Source organism: Choloepus didactylus, chromosome 17 (genome assembly GCF_015220235.1).
Source record: "Choloepus didactylus isolate mChoDid1 chromosome 17, mChoDid1.pri, whole genome shotgun sequence".
Lineage (NCBI taxonomy): Eukaryota > Metazoa > Chordata > Mammalia > Pilosa > Megalonychidae > Choloepus > Choloepus didactylus.
In genome coordinates, this window is record NC_051323.1 from 21,588,835 (window position 1) to 21,607,735 (window position 18,901).

The 18,901-nt window shown below is 37.3% G+C and overlaps 2 protein-coding genes and 1 non-coding gene across 13 annotated transcripts in view; 2 read left to right on the forward strand and 1 right to left on the reverse strand.

Moving 5' to 3' along the window:
* The window catches only part of PCYOX1 (prenylcysteine oxidase 1), a 21,691-nt gene extending 20,688 nt beyond the window's left edge, over nt 1–1,003 (reverse strand). For both annotated transcript variants that reach the window (XM_037806973.1, XM_037806972.1), the window contains exon 1: nt 848–1,003. In XM_037806973.1, coding sequence (XP_037662901.1) covers nt 848–959 — 112 coding nt within the window. In that variant the 5' untranslated portion in view covers nt 960–1,003. The remainder of the gene's footprint in view (nt 1–847) is intronic.
* A 4,620-nt stretch (nt 1,004–5,623) lies between these two features.
* On the forward strand, nt 5,624–5,694 carry TRNAG-CCC. The gene has a single exon. It is a non-coding gene; the product is annotated as a tRNA-Gly (tRNA).
* A 288-nt stretch (nt 5,695–5,982) lies between these two features.
* TIA1 (TIA1 cytotoxic granule associated RNA binding protein) overlaps nt 5,983–18,901 on the forward strand; it is a 34,104-nt gene continuing 21,185 nt past the window's right edge. For 4 of the 10 annotated variants that reach the window (XM_037806735.1, XM_037806736.1, XM_037806737.1 and 1 more), the window contains exons 1-2: nt 5,999–6,259; nt 17,648–17,744. In XM_037806735.1, coding sequence (XP_037662663.1) covers nt 6,234–6,259; nt 17,648–17,744 — 123 coding nt within the window. In that variant the 5' untranslated portion in view covers nt 5,999–6,233. Of the gene's footprint in view, nt 6,260–17,647; nt 17,745–18,901 lie in introns of all 10 variants that reach the window. The other 6 variants (XR_005212331.1, XR_005212330.1, XR_005212334.1 and 3 more) reach the window with 5 other exon arrangements.

Below are 18,901 nucleotides of genomic sequence, written 5' to 3' on the forward strand. Positions count from 1 at the left end.
CAAGTGTTGGGAGATCAACTTACAAATAGACATTAATCAGACCTTTCCTTTGCCAGATGACCAAAGATTCTCACAGTCCTTTGTCTATGGGGCACCAACGGGCCTGCAGACCCTTCTTTGTGCCCATCTCATGGGAAAAGAAGAGGTGGACCTACCCAGCACGCATCTTTAAGAGACATCCATTTTTGCCCAGATTTGGTCTATCTCGTTAATGTAGGTAAGTTAACGATTAAAAAAAAAATCAGAGAGCAAAAAAACAAGAAGACTGAAACTAGAAAGAGAACAGGTTATCTGGGCAACTGTCGTAGTCCTGTGTAAAGGTTAGAACTGTGCAAGCCAGGGATCTCTGACAGCAAGCAAACCTCACCAAAGCAGAGATGGAGGAAGGGGACTCAAGTCTATAAAGAGAAACTGGCCAGGTCAGCTTGTTTGCACTGCCCTGGCGCTGTGTGTTTACCCGCGCCTGCATTCTGCAGAGCCGGAGAGGCGCACCGCTCCAGGACGAACCAGAAGACTGGCTTCCAAAAGTGGAGCATGGGAAGGCGGCAAGCAGCGCCTCGGCTTCCCCGGAGCCCCACGCCTCCGAGACAAGAGCTGCTACAACGCTTGGCGGCTGTTTTCTCAAGTTGGCTTATCTACAGGCCCGGGAGGGCACTATCTCGTCCCGGGGGGACCTAAAGCGGCCCCTGAGGCGCGAATACGATAGAGAGCGACCCGCGCGGGGGTCTCCGCCCGCGGCCCGGCCCAGCGTCGCGGCTGCGGGGCCTGGATGCACCACACTGCAGCCAGTCGCCTGGCGCGGGGCGCGCCCTAGCACCTCCTTCCGCGCCACCCCTCGCACGCCTACCGATCTTATCCGGCGGGGCCCGCAGCTCGGCGCTCCCAGGGCACCAGCAGCTGCAGAGCAGCAGCCACAGCCCCAAAAAGGGGGAGACGAGCTTCGCAGCGCAGCGAACCATGTTCTCGCCGAGAGCAGCAGTCGACCTGGAACGTCACAGTGAACCCCGAGCTCCATGCGTCTGCGCGCTCCGTCTGCCCTGCCCACGCCCCGCCCACGCCCACGCCCTCGCCCTCGCCCACTTGTCTCCCCGGGTCCACCGCTCCCTCTGGATGCCTCCAGCCTAGTCCACTCGTCTCCTGAGCCCGCCTCGCCCCTTCCGAAACCCATCCTCGTTCAGGAAGAGATCAAAAGCACAGGAGAAGGCTACCCCAGCTCTCCTCCCTCCTCCCCATCTGTTCGGAAGGAGCGCCTTATTTTTTCCCTAAGGCCCTCTCTTGTCCATTCATTCGCTCCCTCTCAAAGAATACAGAGGTGCTCGCTGTCAGAAACTGGCCTGTGGGGCAACAAATATTTATTGAGTGATCACTATGTTCCCAGGTCTGTTGGGTAGGAGGCGAATGGATAAAAGTTGCTAGGTGAAAGGAAAAATGAGAGAGAGCTGGGTTGGGGTGGTCCAAAGTGAAGAGACTGAAAATGTAGTAACAGACATGGATAGAAGTAGTGCACCCATACAGTGAAGCAAAATGCAAGTCTTAAAAAGACTGAGGGTACAAGGATGTTTCGGATCTTCTTTTTTTTTTTGCTTCCTGAAGTAATGAAAATATTCTAAAATTGATCATCACAACTATGTGATGATACTGTGAGCCACTGATCGTATACTTTGTATGGATTGCATGGTGTGTGAATATATCTCAATAAAAATGCATTAAAGGAAAAACAACAACAAACAAACAAAAGAATGAGGGATCTATAACTATTATCCCAGTATCATTAGCTGTTGTCTGAGTGATGGGTATTATATGATCCCATTTCTGTAGTTACAATACTCCCCCACCACACCCCCTCAAAAAAAGAACTAGTATGTCAACATGAAGAACAGTATGTATAGAAAGAAAATAAGTTGGATAGAAAGAATGATTGAACTTGAAGAAAGGAATAGAAAATTTGTAGCAAAAAGCATTCATTCACTCATTAGACAAATATTTATTGAGTTCCTTCTAAATGGCAGGCAATGTTCTAGGAGCATGAGAAAAATCAGTGAACAGAGTAGATTTTTTAAAAACTCCTCTTACGAAGCTGACAATCTAGAGGAGGGAGATGGATGATAATTAAAATAAAAAGTAAATAATGTAATAGGTAGAATGGGGTAAGAGGAATGGGCAGTGGGTTGCAATTTTATATAAGATGTTCAGGGTAGTACTCATTGAATAAATAGCATTTGAGCAAAAACTTGTAGGAAGTGAGCGAGTGAGCTATGCCAACATCTGGAGAAAGAGTTTTCCAAGCAAAGAGAATGCCTAGCGTGTTTTAGGAATAGCAAGAAGGCCAGTGGAGTAGAGTGGGGGAGAGGGTTGTTAACAGAGCAAGATGCAAGCCATACAGGCAATAAACACTTGTACTTAAGAATATAAAAAATATGAAGATTAAGTCCCCATTTCCACTACATCTGGAAATTACAACAAAAGAACAAAATTACGTGTCTTTCATTTTCATTTTCCAACTACATTAGGCCCATAATACCTCAGTGCATTAAGCTTAGTGGGCCCTCAGTAAATATTTATTGGTTGATTAGAATTGATCATGTTATGACCTTGACACAAGTGTCATATTTGGAAACTTTCACTTCTGTTACTGATACCTAGGGAAAGAATTTTCTGAAAGGACATCTCGATGAAGAGACAATGAAGACTTGCAAAGTAGCAGGGTATCAAAAGCTTTCTCACTCTGCCCTTGCTCTTTCAAAATAATACTGCCAGTGAAACTCAAAAAGTTTTTTAAAAATCCTGGAGCAAAAATGTTACCACATATATGAAGTATGATAACAAAGTAATGTAACAAGCATTCATCCAAAGGAGTGTTCTTCAGAAAGGCAGTCTCCTTAGAAAACACTCATATCCGTAATTCTGCTACTGAGTCATACTTTTTTTCCCCTCTTTGAGATGGTCTTGAAGAAAATCATTCTCATACCTTCTTACTACCTTGCAGCACATTTTTTTCTTATTCTAAATATTCTAAATGATATTTATTTTCTCTTAGGTAAGACAGGAAATCTAAATGCAATATTCAAAAAGATAAATATATTTGACTACATAAAATTTAAACATACTCATATGGCGAAAATAGAATTAAAAAAGTAAAAACCAAAAAATGCAAAAGAAAGATATTTACCACTAACATGACAGACAGTATGGTGGATAATATCACAAACATACAAAGAGCACTACAAATAGATAAGAAAAGGTGAACAACTCAATATGAATATAGACTAAGTACATGAATAGCTAATTCAGAGACGTGCCCATGATCAAAAAACATACAGAGAAATGCTCAACCTCAATAGTAGTACTTAGAGAAATGCAAATTAAAACAAGGAGATACCAGTTTTCATCTAACATATTGGCAAAAATTAAAAAGACTGCTAACATCTTCATGCAGGAGAAAATAGGGCAAGGAGGGGTTACAGGGAGTGACTCTCAAACATTGCTGGTGGAGTATGAATGACTACAACTTGCTTGTTTAAAAAGCAAAATTAAGATTATATATGTATGTATATATACACATATATACACAATTTAATTTAGCAAACCATGTTTGGGCATGTATCCCACAAAAATGAAAGAATCAATTCATACGTACCAGGATGATTAATGCAACATTGAAAAAACCCGGATGTGGCATCTCAGGCCCCAGGAGCAGGACCCCTTCTAAAAGCCAGTAACAAACCTGCTTTGGCCAAGGACAAAGGATAGGGGAAGAATATAACCACGAATGTAAAACGGCCTTGATTGTATCTTAGTCTTAAACACTAATCTTAGTAAAACGTCAGGTTTGAAGCGCTTTAATGATTATACTAGACACCCGATGTCCTCATACTGTATGGAATTCTTTGTTTTGAAATCATATATTACTTCTTGTATTTCCCCATCCCTCGTGGAGCACTAAACATCCGGAAGGCGGCCGTCGGAGAACTTTTGTTTGTAATATCCAATAAACCCATGTCTGCTTCCGTGCCTGGTGTGCTTTTCGGTCTCGCAGCACCCCCAGCCCGTGCTCTGCATGAACCTGTTACGGGCCAAAACACCAGGGAGTAACCTGAAGGTCCATCCATAGCATGGAAAGTAAATTATTCAATTTACCATTAAATAAATTGTGGTACACTCATTCTATGGACTACTTTGTCGGTATTAACAAACAATGAATTAGATATACATCAGTTGAACTGGGGAAAGTCTATGATGTAAGTTTAAGTGAGAAAAGCAAGTTAAAAGTAATATCTATGGCATGATCGCATTTTTAAAAAATAATAAAAGATTCCACGTACTTACATACATATGCATCTGTATGCATATAAAGTAAGACGTGGAGGTTTACAGACTAATCTATTACTATTAGTCACCTCAAGATGGGAAGAATGAAGGAATTATTTATCTTTTCCTTGTATATCTCGATTGTTTCACTTTCACAGTGAACATGTATTACTTTTGTAACTTAAAAATTTAATAAAGTTTTTTAAAAACTTAAAAGAACATTTGTGCTATATCCATCCAAAGGAATTTTATTCAGCAATAAAAAGGATGCAGATGAACTTTGACAGCAACCCTAAGTCCAAAAAGCCAGTCAACACAAAACCACATAGCGTATGATTCCATTTTTTTAAAAAGCCTAGAATAGGCAAATCTATACAGAAAATTAGTCGGTTGGAGGATGGGTGGGATGGGAAAAGGGGTGTGACTGCTGATTGGTAAAGGTTTTCTTTTTGGAGTGACAGAAATGTTCTAAAATTGATTGTGGTGATGTTTGCCCAATTCTGGGAAAATACTAAAAACTACAAAACTGTACACTTTGAATGGGTGCATTTTATTTGTATGTGAATTGTACCTCAATAAAGCTGTTAAAAAAAGGAAAAAATGCTATCCGCTATTAACATGCATCTTATTCATCCTCAAAAGCCTAACGACTGATATCTCTGTATATAATCAGAAGAATGTTTCACTAATGCTAAAAACAATTCCAAAAATGAAATCTAAAAATGTATCATAACCTAAAAAACTACTTCAAAGTCACATTTTTGGATGTGTAAATGCTCATGTGTTTTAAAACTAATACTTCACATAACCAATAAAATGCAATATGAAATGCATAAGGAGTACACTGAAGCAAGTTTCAGAGCCCTTATTTTTCTGTCCCCTGAAACAGGATTGAAATTGGTATGTCTTCTGACTCATTTGCTTTTAAGATTTCTGTGACCAATTGATATTAAATTACTGTTTCTTAAATATTTTTCAGTGTACGTCGAGGATACACAAGAAATATAAATATCAAGAAAAATCCAGAAAAGATCTGGAAATATTTCGACTCTCAAACATTTGGTTAACATCATCAAAGCAAATTCTTTATGAAGACGATTATTTTTTTAATAACGATTTTTTTCTGTATAGAAAAGGTAGGAACATCCATTCAACTGAATTGAGATGAGAAAAAAGAAGGAATTTCTTATATCAGTGAAAACAGCACACCATGAGCCGTCAACAAACGTTTACCTTGGAATGACTCTACATCTTCAAAAGGGAACTTCTGCCCGTATTTAATCGTTACGAATTCTGGTGGCCCCGTATGCCATCAGCGCCGCTGGTGTAGTGGTATCATGCAAGATTCCCATTCTTGCGACCCGGGTTCGATTCCCGGGCGGCGCAGCCATTTTTCCCTCTGTTCTTTTTGGCTATTCGGCAACCATCTACCCGCAGTTAAAAACAGAAGTTAACATTTACCTGAAAATGTATATTTTACTATAATCTTCAGTTGAAACATCCGAATTTGGAGCTGGAAGATAAAAGTTTACGAAATTCCTGATAGTTGACTCTTGCGCCTGCGCAGTCTGAAATATCACTCGAGACGCGTGGAAGAGCGGCTGCGCAACAAGTGAACCTATGGACTGAGGTGTAGCCCGCCCCGCGGCCGGGAGGTTGAGAGTGCGAAGTTTTTCTGCGCCTGCGCGGTCTGGGTCACTTGGCTGGCTGCTCCAGGCTCCAGGCTCTCCGCCATCTTGTATTGGGGCTTCATTGTTCGCGCTGGACCGGGCGCTTTAGGTTAATTGCCGCGGAAGAAGGAGGCGGAGTAATCTCCGGTCAGCGAAGAAACCCCGCTATTCCGCAACTATAGCCGCTCAAACGGTTTGGAAGGTGGTAAAGGGTAGGGAGCTGGACTCGGAGGCGCCACCGCGACAGCAGCAACCATGGAGGACGAGATGCCCAAGACTCTGTGAGTCTGGGGCAGCGATGAGGGTTTGGGATGAGGGTCATCTGGGAGGAGGCCTCAGGCCGGCGCGGCTCCCCAGGCTATTGTTCTTCCTGGACGTCACGACATCTTGGGTTCTCTTTCCTTAGTACACGTCCGGATACTTAAGAACTGAGACCTGTGCTGTGAAAGTACGAGGTCAGGGAGAGGGGACTAAATCGGTTAAATTAGTCCCTTCACCTAAACTAGACCACAGCATGGCCTTGGCCTCGCCTGGGGCCCCTTGTGATCTTGCACTAGGTGAAACGACTTTTTCATTCAAACATCTTAGAACTCGTTGAACCTTCCTTTTGTCTCCGTGCTTGCCTTTTTTCCTGCCCCCACCCCCGTTCTTCTTGATTGACCTCTTATTTTTACAGCCTGCCCCCCTTAATTTTACCTTTGATTTCCTCCTGAAACTCTCTTTTTCTTCTTCTTGGTAGGATTTTCCCCTTGAGATTGTTTATATTAATTTTCAGTGAGGTAAACTTTATTTTCGCAGTTGCCAGTTGGAAAAAAGCCAAATATTTTTCTATAACCTCTCTTTGACTTTGGTTCTGTAGTACTCTTCCACCTCCCGCCAACCAAAAAGCCTAACCGGACAACCCAGGGATTTTGAAACTGTTTTTTAAAAGTGGAACTCTCACCCGAAGGTATATATCAACTGAGGCGAAGTGGATTCATTTAATATATTTTTATAATCGTTTGCTACTCTTGGGATTGACATGTTACTGAACGAGCGGGCAGTTTTTTATAAAGCAACAATTGATAAATACCTTAATATTTTTAGTCAAATCGGAATTTTTGGAGTTAATGTTAAATGATCTCATCCTGGGATATTTTCTTTGTCGTGTAGCTTCTCTCAGTGCGTTCTCCTTTGTTTTTCAAAGTGTTATCCAATGAGCTGCTCCTGCCTTTGTTGCTTTTCTCCAAAAGAAAAAGCCCAATGAGTTCATGACATAGCTTTTTGTTTTTATTCCTGGCATCCTGGCAATTTGAGAAATGTATGCATTAAAAATACATTTTTAGGTTTCTTTTTGCAACTTTTTAGATATTACAGTTGTTGTGAAGTACAGTGTAACCAGTTCGTTGTTTTCCGGTTTCAAAAGGTTTCATTTTTAAATTGAGATTTGCAATCTTTGAGAATTACTGTCACGCTTCTGAATCTGTGAGTTATGCTGAAATATCTTAATAGGATGCAGCAATTAGTGTATGTCCTTTGTTGTTTGTTTGTTTGTTTGTTTTGAAACATTGTATTTGTAGGTGAATACTCCCTAAAAAAAACTTAGCCTCTTGGAGTTAAGTGGAAACTTTTCCAGTAAAGTAAAAGTATGGTAGCCAGCAGTATATTGGATTAAGCTCTGCTCATCATTTATAATGTATTTAAATTTAAACTTCTTTTATTATTTTGAAGTTTTTTAAATTCCAGAAACTGCCAGAAATATCTGGGAACTTAACCTTAGTACACTGATTTGGGAATATCAAATAAGGAAGACAGCTTTCTCAGGTCATCCTACAAAAGCTGGTAGTTAAATAGTACTAGCTTGAGGGCAGGGGACCAACCACTGCAGAAGAGATAATGAAAGAAGTTTTATTTAGCAAGTAACTGTTGAATACTTATTATGTGCCAGGCTCTGTGTTAAGTACTTTACAGGCCCATTTACTCTTCATCAGAACTCAGATACATTTATGCAGGTGAGGAAAGGTCATATACCTTTTTTGTTTTTTATCCTGCAACTATACTGTCCTCAACTCTTAACTTTTACACTGTTGTACTTAATGCCTATTTTTGCCTTGTATCCCTCACTGAAACACACCATCCAAGTTAGCTTTTTCCCCAAATATTCTCTACTCTAAAATTTCCTATTATCTGCTCCCCTGCTTCTGTCTTTCTTAACCAAAACTCTCATTCTTCCAGTCAGGCCAATCTTGATTAAACGTGAATAGGTGCTAATTCCTAAAATATGAATAGTCTTCCCAGACTATTACTATTAAAAGTAATAATGTTTTTATTTTTAAAATGTTAAAAGTAAAATGTTTGTTTTGATAAACCTAGAAGGCAGGGATTTTTACTATACTTTTAGCCTTTAGCACAATGTCTTGCCTATGGTAAGTGAGAAATAAATTTGTTTTAAAAACTGGTACAATTTCAAGCACTGAATCAAGATTTTACTCATTCATGAGGGTAAAATATAGTCTGAATTTCAGTATCACCAGTGTACCTAAATGGCTCAGAGGAAATAACCCTCCTTTGCCACATCTGTGAGTCCAGCATTGCCTTTTAAGTTAGACATTGTCAGTAATCAGTTTTTTGTCAGCAATATTTTGGAAACATATTGTGAGGAAAACTTGCTGAAAGGAAATTTATACTGCAAGATTATTTTGAGGAATAGTCAAGGTACAGTTTGTAGTAAGTGGATGGATAATATATGTGTACTACTATGTGCTTCTCACGTATAAGTTTGAAAGTTTCCATAATAAAAAAATTAAAATGTGTATAGTGAGTCTGACTTAGCCCTTGGTCACTTTAAAATCATTGAATTTGTGAATTAAAAACTTCACACTAGACTTGAAAAATATTGATGGAAATTAATTTCCCCCAAAGCAAGGCATCTTTAACATCCTTTGTGTGATTTAATCGCAAATGCTTATGAGTACCCACTCTCTTTTAAGATAGCAGTTATTGTGTGGCTTTTGCATTTTCTAAGAATGTCAATCTACTGTATCTAAATAACTGCTGTATGCTATCACAGGACTAGGACTTGTCTTTCTGACTCCCCAAGCTTATTTATCTTCCGTTCTTTCTATCCATCGCACTCCCTTCCACACACTTTTGGCCTTGTGATTTGTATGAAATATCACTTGTGTGTGTGTTGATTGAGCTGAATTTGCTTATTCACTTACCAAGGATTAGATTGAAGGCAAGATTGACTAAAATGAGATGTTTAATTATTGAGTGTTTATGGTGTTTCCAAATAACTATTAGTAATTAAAAATTTGCTAGAAACATTTTCATTCATTCAGCACTATTTGAGAGCATGACACATGGCTGTCACTGCTATAGGAGATGGGGATATGACAGTAAATATAACAGACCCTTTAACAGCTAGCTTTCGAGAGTGCTAGTATAGTTCACTATACTAGTGAACACTAGTAAACAAATAAGTAATTGTATTAGGTGGTGGTAAATACTGTGGTGAACAATAATGCGGGGTAAGGAGAATGGGAGGCATGTCAAATTATACAGAATAGTAAAGGAAGGCCACTCTTTGATAAGTGACATTTGAAAAAAAAACCGGGGGGGGGTGGGGAGGGGCAGTGAGTAGACAGTTGTTAACTAATAGTAAGGTTATTCATTATTTCATAATTAGTAAAAGACATACATTTTTTTCCCCTGTACTACAGTAATTCAGGCAAAATGGGAAAATTTCCAAGCAAATTACAAATGTTCAATACAGTTATTTCTTCAACAAATATTTATTCAGCACTCACAGTGTTACAGGTAGTGTTCTAGACAGAAGATATATAGTATGAATAAAAATAAAAGTACCTCCTTTTGTGGAATTTATCCTTATAGGTAAAGACACATTTATTCATGCTTTTCACTCCTTTTCACGGGGTCCTCATTATCAAAGTCTATGGTCTTAAACAGTGATTGTGGCTGGAAACGAACCCAGTACAGCATTCTGCTTTATAAATTTTATTTGTAGGTTAGATTTCCTAGAGTTGTATTAATAAGAATGAATATTTTAAGTGTTTTGCATTCCAATTTTATAGCTATTTGAACTGAGTTATCAGCTTCAAAAATATCTGTTAAATTCATCTGAAATCCTGTCCCTGGCAGAGCTGTTAGGTTTTCACTAGTAGCACTGATGACTTTTTCCATAGAATCTTACTTCTCGGGTGTCTTTTTTTTTTCCCTTAGCTTTTTTATTTTGAAAAACTAAAACCTATAGAAAAGTAACAAAAATAGTATTGAACAGTTAGCTACCTATCCCTTCATATATGTTTACCAGTTGCTAGCATTTTGCCCAATTTGGCTTTTCTTTCTCCCTCTCTCCTCATCCTCTTCTCTTCCCTCTTCCTCCCCCCACCCCCTTTTTGGCTGAACCTGAACCATTTGAGAGAGTTGGTGGAAGATATCATGACATTTCCAGCCTAAATACTTCACCATATATCTCCTAAGAACATGGGCATTTTCTTATATAACCACAACACAATTTTCACATTAAGGTGATTACATTGAAACAGTATTATTAACTGATTTACAATCCATATTTATCCAGTTGTCCAAGGTGGATATTTTTTAGTTCATTGAAGTCTTTTTACCTTAACAGTTAATTCCTTTTCTACTCCCTTCTTTACTTTTCAGTTTTGTCCAAGATTGGTACATGATCTCAGAGGTGATTAGTAAATACTAACATGGAATAACTTAAATCCATGCTGTTAACAAGAGAAGTCCATGGACTAGCTAAAAAAGCATATTTTAATGTTGTTCCAAAAGAATAAATAAAACATTTTGAAAAATAAAAACTGTATAAAATTAAGAAAACTTATATTTTTGTTTAGTAGTTCAGTAGACATCATGCCAGGGAACCTTGCTTGGAACTCCTCTGGTACTAATTTTTGTGTCAGGATTTTTAGAGACAAGCAGGGGAGGGGGAAAAAAAAAAAAAAACTAAGCATAAAATGAAGTTATTAAAAATATATTGGACACTCCCAGAATTTGCAAAAAAGTTACAGAACTTAGAAAATGTTCGGGCAAGAGAGGCAGCTATCAGGTCCACTAGTCCTAATCAAGCCACAAGACCATCCCAGGAATGATGCCACTACCACATCCACAGAGGACCAGACCCCACAGCTTCCACTGGCTCCGGACACGGGACTCACTGCTGTTATTTTCCACCAAAGTGAATTCTTTTCTCTGTTTCTCTAAGCCTTGTCTTTGGATTCCATGTTCAGTACCGGTATCTCTGATTGACCTAGCCTAGATCAAATGCACATGCTCTAGCTACAAGGGAGGCTGTGAAACCATATCAGGCCTTTTCTGTAAAGAAATCAAGCTGTACCATAGGGTAAGGATTTCTCTAAAAGTAGGAAGGAGTTTTAGATGTTTGACAGTCAAATAATAATAATAATAATCCACCACACAAAAGTATAAAGCATTCTACAAACTGTAAGAAACTTTTATTTATTTTTCCATTGAAAGTATCTTGGGTATAAAAAGGTCTGCAGATTTCAAATTTGTCCGAGTTTTATGTTCCAAATAGTATTTATTTAGCAGATAAATTCAGGAAGTAATAATATCATTAAGTTTTTTAAAATTTCAGGGAAGTACTATGACTTACTGATAAAAAGCCTAGGGTTAATGTAATGGATTTGATGTCCATATTGATTATTTTATTTGCAGGAGGAAGAAAAGGAGATTTTATCATTTGGCTTTGTTATTAAAATGTTGTTATTTGTGTTACTTGAAATAGTTTACCATAATGGTATTGAAGTGTGTGTAATCTCTGAAGAGCATTTTCTAAACAGCTGTGTGTAGCATTAATTGGTAGAGACTCCTGGAGCTTATAGTATACAACAGACCACATTAAGTGAACGAAGGTAAAGACAATACAGACCCTAGCGCTTCTATTATTTATGTCTGATCCTAGGTAATACCACCAACTCCCAGGAAATCTTAGAGACAGTTTGCCAGAAATATGTAATCAGATTCAGGTTTCCTAAATCCTGTCCAACTGTCATAGATTTTCTAGCTTTAACAAAGAAGTAGTAGAATTAGATTTTCAGAAGAGCCGTATTTACATTTAGACTTATTTGCAGTTCTGAGAATTTCATATAGGCACAAGAATCAGGTGACAATGGACACAGAAGAGAACTGCATTTTCTGTAAGAGAATGCACCAAGAGTTCTCACATGACCTTCAACCAGCTTCCCTTACTGTTAACATCTGACATAACCATGGTGTGCTGGTTTGAATGTATTATGTCCCCCCAAAACGCCATGTTCTTTGCAATCTTGTGGGGCCAGTCATATTAGTGTTGATTAGATTTTGGAATTTATTGATTGAGTGTTTCCATGGAGGTGTGACTCAGTCAACTGTGGACAAAACCTTGGTTGGATAATTTCCATGGAGCTGTTGCCCCACCCATTCAGGGTGGGTCTGAATTAAATCACTGGAGCCATATAAAAAGCTCAGACGGAAGGAGCTCACTGCTTGCTACAGCCAAGAGGGACACTTTGAAGAACATACAGGAGCTGAGAGAGCAGCTGCAGCTTACAGAGACATTTTGGAGGCGTCCTTTGAAAGCATACTTTTGCTCCTGAGAAGCTAAAGAGGACAAATGCCCCAAGAGCAACTGAGAGTGACATTTTGGAGGAGCTGCAGCTTACAGAGACATTTTGGAGAATGCAACCCAGGAGCAAGCAGACACCTAGAGAGGAACATCATGGGAGAAAGCCATTTTGAAGCCAGAACTCCAGAGCAAACACCAGCCATGTGCCTTCCCAGCTAACAGAGGTTTTCCGGACCCCATTGGCAATCCTTCAGTGAAGGTACCGGATTGTTGATGTGTTCCCTTGGACACTTTATACCCTTAAAACTGTAATTGTGTAACCAAATAAACTCACTTTTATGAAAGCCAATCCATTTCTGTTGTTTTGCATAACGGTCAGCATTAGCAAACCAGAACACATGGTAAAATTTTCTCATGATTAGACTGAGATTATAGATTTTGGGAAAGATACCTCAGAGATGATGTAGCCTTCTCAGCACATAGAGGGAGGTTTGTGGTATCAATAATGTGTTATTACTGGTGACACTCATTTTGGTCACCTGGTTAAGGTGGTGTTTGCCAGGTTTCTCCACTGTACAGCGATTCCTCTTCCTTTCCATACTCTGTTGGTTAGAAGTGAGGCACTAATGCTAGCCAATACTCAAGGGGAGGGAAGTTAATAAACTCCACTTCCTGGAGAGAGAGGTGTATCAAAGAATTTGTTGACATATGTTAAAACCACCAATTTAGTGGTCAAAGCCAATAATTAATAAATAGGAGAGATATCTTGAAGCTACACAAATATCCTTTCTCCTTAAAGTTTCATCAACTAATTTTAACATCCATGAGTGGATCTTGTCTGCATCAGTTAGTACTGTAGTGGTCTAGTGGTGATTTTCTATTTCTGTCATTCCTTCTATGTTTATTAATTGGAATTCTCCTGCTAGAAAAAGTTGTCCCTTCTCCCCCATATATTTATTCATTCATTTATTATATTGGTATGGACATTTATTTTATTATTTGGGTTATAATCCAATATTATCAGTTTTTTTGCCAAAATTGTTATAGTTTTGACCATTAGGCATTCTTTCAGATCGACTCCTCTGTCCTTTTGACATGTCCCTGTCTCCCCCCAACCCCCCACTTCCTTTCTTTCAGGCACTACAAGATGCTCCAGGCTCATTTTGTGTGTTCCCTGCCCCAACCCTAGAATAATCATTTTCTCTAAGGAAGCCACATAGATGCTTGTCTTTTTTTTTAAGAGCAGTAGTGAGTTTACAGAAAAATCATGCACAAAGTACGGAGTTCCCATATACACCTCAAACACACACACACAGTATTTCCCTATGATTAACATTTGGCATTACTGCGGTACCTTTATTAGAACTGATGGAAAAACATTATTATAATTATAGTATTAACTATAGTTTGTAGCTTATATTAGGGTTCACTTTTGTGTTGTACAGTTCTATGAGTTTGTTTTGTTTTTAATTTATTCTGGTAAGATACAACCTAAATTTTACCATTTTATCCACTTTCAAGTACACAAGTCACTGTTATCAGTTACATTCACTATGTTGTGCCACCATCACCACCATCCATTACCAAAACTTTTCCCTCACCCCAGGTATAGAAACCATACCAATTAAGCATTAACTCCCCATTCCCCACACCCACCCAGCCCCTGGTACCCTGTATTCTGACTCTATGAATTTGCATACTCTTTATCAAATAGTGAGAGCATACAGTTTTGCCCTTTTGTATCTGGTTTATTAACATGATTCTTCGAGGTGCATAGATTTTTTTTTTAAGTTATCACATTTGCAAAGTGGTTTCTGATAGTGTGAGAAATTTGATTGCTGTCCCCATGCGATTGTGTGAGAAATTCTATTGCTGTCCCTATGCCTTTCCCTTTTCTCCTGTTGTAATACTCTACTTGTAATATTCCATCTGCTACTCCATAGCATACCCTTTTAAGACCTAGATCATATCCCTAAATCACAATCTATCAGGGCAGATGAGAATCAAAGACAATGTGCTTACTCATCCATACTAGTCTTGAACCCAAGTTACCATGATAACTATCTTGTATTTATGAATTGTTTTTTATTAGCCAACCAACTAGGGCAGGTTGCTTTCCTTGGTACCTGGTCCCATGTAATGCTCAATAAATGTTTGAAGTTACTAATTAGGCAAGCCAAGTACCTTAACTCAGAGACAAAAGTATCCTTAAAACCTAATCAAAGTTCTAGAGAAACAGCTCAGTAAGCATGTCCTGTGGTCAGTAACATCGTATCTGGTACAATACACAATAATCCTTACTTTGCCTCAAGAATTTATAGTGGAATAGGTTGTACGGTTTTACTAACCAAAGATTGATGATTAGCTTGAGCAGACTCGCTAAAGCATCTATTCCTCTTGCCATACACTTCTTACTTTCCACCCTAGCATATTGCCCAGATTGTTCTGGTTCGGATCATGAATGCATCTCCCTGTTGCTAAATCAAATGGACATTTTAACTCTGTTTCATTTTGCCGTCTTTTTTTTCCCTTCTCTTCTATCTAATGTTTAACTATTTTTTAATGAACATTTTCAAAGGAATAATTAATTGAACATGAATATACCCACCACTGTGTTAACAGTTGCTAGCATCTTGCCATGTTTGTTTGAGTTGTGTTTTTTTTCCTGAATCATTTCAACCTAAACTACAGAAATCCTAATACTTTACCCCTAAATACTTAAGCATGTATCTCCAAAAAAGGACATTCTCATATATAAATGCAGTATCATATCACTACTGATAAAATTAACCATAATTCTATAATATCTAATTTCTAGTCCATATTAAGATTTATCCATTTGTCTCAAATGTTTTTATAACTATTTTTCCCCCCATCCAGAATTCAGTCAAGGATCTTACATTGTATTTGATTCCCAGGCCAGTGTTTTTTTATTTGTTGTTTTAATTAGTGAAGCAGTGGGTTTACAGAACAATCATGCATGAAATGCCATTGTCTTTTTAACAAGAACAGACTTTTTTTTTTTTTTAACTTTTTTTCAGGGTAATTTTTGAAGAGATCAAGCAAGTGGTCTTCTAATGTGTTTGATGTCTGGATTTGTGTGATTTTTATATTATAAACCCAATAGCTGGTAAACTTGAGTTACATTTAAATTTAGGCTTAGTTAGATTCAAGTCTTTTTTATTTGAGTACTTTCTTGGTGATACTGTATACTTCATATTGCTCATGTAATGTCTCATTGTCCCTCTATAAAATGATTTACCAACCCAGCAGTCTGGACTCCTGAAGACAATTATATAATAATGTAGATTACAAGGGGTGGCGGTGTGATGGTGAAGACCTTGTGGATCATACCCCCTTTATCTAGTGTATGGATGAGTAGAAAAATGGGCATAAAAACTAAAGGACAAATGGGATGGGATGGGGGGATGATTTGGGTGTTCTTTTTTCACTTTTACTTTTTATTCTTGTTCTGGTTCTTTCTGATGTAAGGAAAATGTTCAGAGAAATTGTGGTGATGAATGCATAACTATGTTATCATACTGTGGACAGTGGATTGTATACCATGGATGATTGTATGGTGTGTGAATGTATTTCAATAAAACTGAATTTAATAAAAAAAAATGATTTAAAGTTTGAACACTGGATCAAAGTAGTAACAGCCAAAGCTCTCCATTTTTTAAAGTAGGGTTTCCCTTTGCAATTAATAAGTAATTATGTGATAACTTTGCTACCATGGAACTGTCACACCAACCTTTCACCTAATAACTTTAGCATCCATTTAATAATCCTTACCTGAATCAATTATTTCATTGGGGCTCACATAATCTTAATGTAATAACTGTCCTTACACATTTATTTAACTAGCATTCTTCATTGAAGAGTCTTCCCTTATCCCCCGGAGCTATTGAATTGCACTGTGCTGAAGTATTTACCCAAAAAGCAGGATAAATACTTGATTCTTTCCCTTTAATTATTGATTTTCAGAGTAAAGACCCAATGTAATAATAACCTCCAATACTAGAAAATTGATGTTGAGTAGATGCTGCTGTTATTTTGCTTTCTCCTTTTTTTGATTATCATCATATCTGATCTTTAAATGTTGTTTGTTGTTCCTTAAGACTCAACACTTCTCCCTTTGCCATCTCATCTATTTCAATGGCTTTGTGGTAGGCACTCCATTTATATTTGTTGAATTGTTAGAGTGAAGGACAGAAGTGAAAGGCCTCTGGCTGAAGAATGAGAACCTTTACAAATTTGGGGAAACTGCATTCTTTGATTTCAGAAGTGACAGATCTCTAACTATGTAACATGTGTAGGAGTGAACTCCTTTTGAAATATCACATTAAAAACTTATTTATGAAGTCTTGAAATAAATATTATTCCAATTGTCCAATCTTTTTAATATGCTATGTATGCTAATTAAGCTGTTAATCACCTACTCACATATTTATTAGAAGTCTCTCCTGGAATTTTTTTACTCCCTTTCACCCCTTTTACACTGATGATCACTGTTGTTCAGTAATATATTTCCCATCCCTTCACGAGCATCTACAACATCTGATGAGTGATTTACTAGTGACTTTTCAAAAATAAGTTTATTGTATAAACCACATTATACCTAAATTGGACAGTGTTAGGGAAATAATATATTAACAATTGGGGGGAAATTAATGTTCTCAGTGATACTGTAAGCAGAAATAATTGCAGCACTTCCCAGGATTGATTGCATAGAACATTTTAAATATTTAATAATGATTCTTTACCTTGCTAAGGTAAGCCTTGAAATTTAGTAAGCAACAAGTTTAAATTTGACGAATTGATTTAAAAACACATGCAGAATTCTAAGCTTCCCCTCTGTTAGCAGTGTAAATATTTGCAAGTCCATCTGTTATATCTGTTTTGGAAGAGCTTTTGAAGTTTTTGCAAACTTTTATAAGCCACTCCCAGCTAGCATATTTTAAGCCAAAAATTTGCTTAGCCCCAAAATTTATTTTTCAGTAAACAACTTTAGAAACTATTGATGCAAAAGAAGCAAATTTAAAATGGTAAATTATTTTTCTTTGTGTTTCAGATATGTCGGTAACCTTTCAAGAGACGTGACTGAAGCTCTTATTCTCCAGCTCTTTAGCCAGATTGGACCTTGTAAAAACTGCAAAATGATTATGGATGTAAGGATATTTTACTTAAACTTTCTTTCTTTTCCTTTCTTTCTTTTCTTTCTTTTTTTTTTTTTTTTTTTAAATATACATTACTTAAAGCTACTACTTCCAGGAACTCTGGAAAGTAAAGTTAGTTGTGCAGTCTAAATTCATAGGGATTTTAGTGAATTTGTAATGAATCAGTTTTGGCCACTGAGTTTAATTTGTTTTACTACATAAAGGAATAGAATTAAATCATTTTTAGAGCAGATGAGAATATGTAGGCCCTTTTTTTAAGGTACATCGAGGTCTCAAATGGTTTATTTTATATATGATGTAAATTGATTGGCTAACCTAGAAATTCAGTTAATACAATTAAGTTGGAAAATGAGGTAAAAATAATACACATTTGATGCAGTGAAAGTGTTTTTAACTTTATTTTTCATGTCTTGCTTGCACTTAGGCAATTTCTCTTGGGTCTTAATGTATAGGGAAAAAAAAACACATTGAATTCATTCTTCTAATTGGTGTTAACCCCAAATCATACTATGTATAAAGAGACAAATTTTAAATTTTTTATTGAGAAAGATAGTGAAGTTCTTTTATCTTTTGTACACTTTAGGTTTTCTTTTCTCCAAAAAAGAAAATTCTGTATGTATGTTTGTATATCTACTACTTTCATTCCTTTCGTATTCCAATTTAACTTTTTTTACTTAATATTTTAAAAATTAATTGTTTAGCTAGTTGGCTTTGTTTTGTCCTAAAGTGTTAAATCTTTTCCTAATCATGTAGAAATATCTACATATAATATGATAGTTCAACAATTTTTATTCTGTACACTCTTCTTAGGATTTTCTTATCACATTTAATATCTGTATGCCTTTGGATAAAGGAGAAAAGTTATCTCTACCCCATGGAAAAAGATAAAAGGGGAAGACAGGAAAAGATGTAGCATTTTAAACCAGTCTTTCCTTGACGTGGCTTTCCTTCCTTATCCCAGTAATAGCATTTATGGAATGCTTGCTGCCTATTAGTTATTTTTACATGCATTATCACAAATCCTCAATGGAAACATTGTAAAGCAGATGTTATTCCCATTTTATATTTGAGAAAATGAGGCAAAGCAAGGATGTAAGTTTAGACTGATCTATTTGAATATAAATCCTCTACTTTGTTTTGTGTACTGC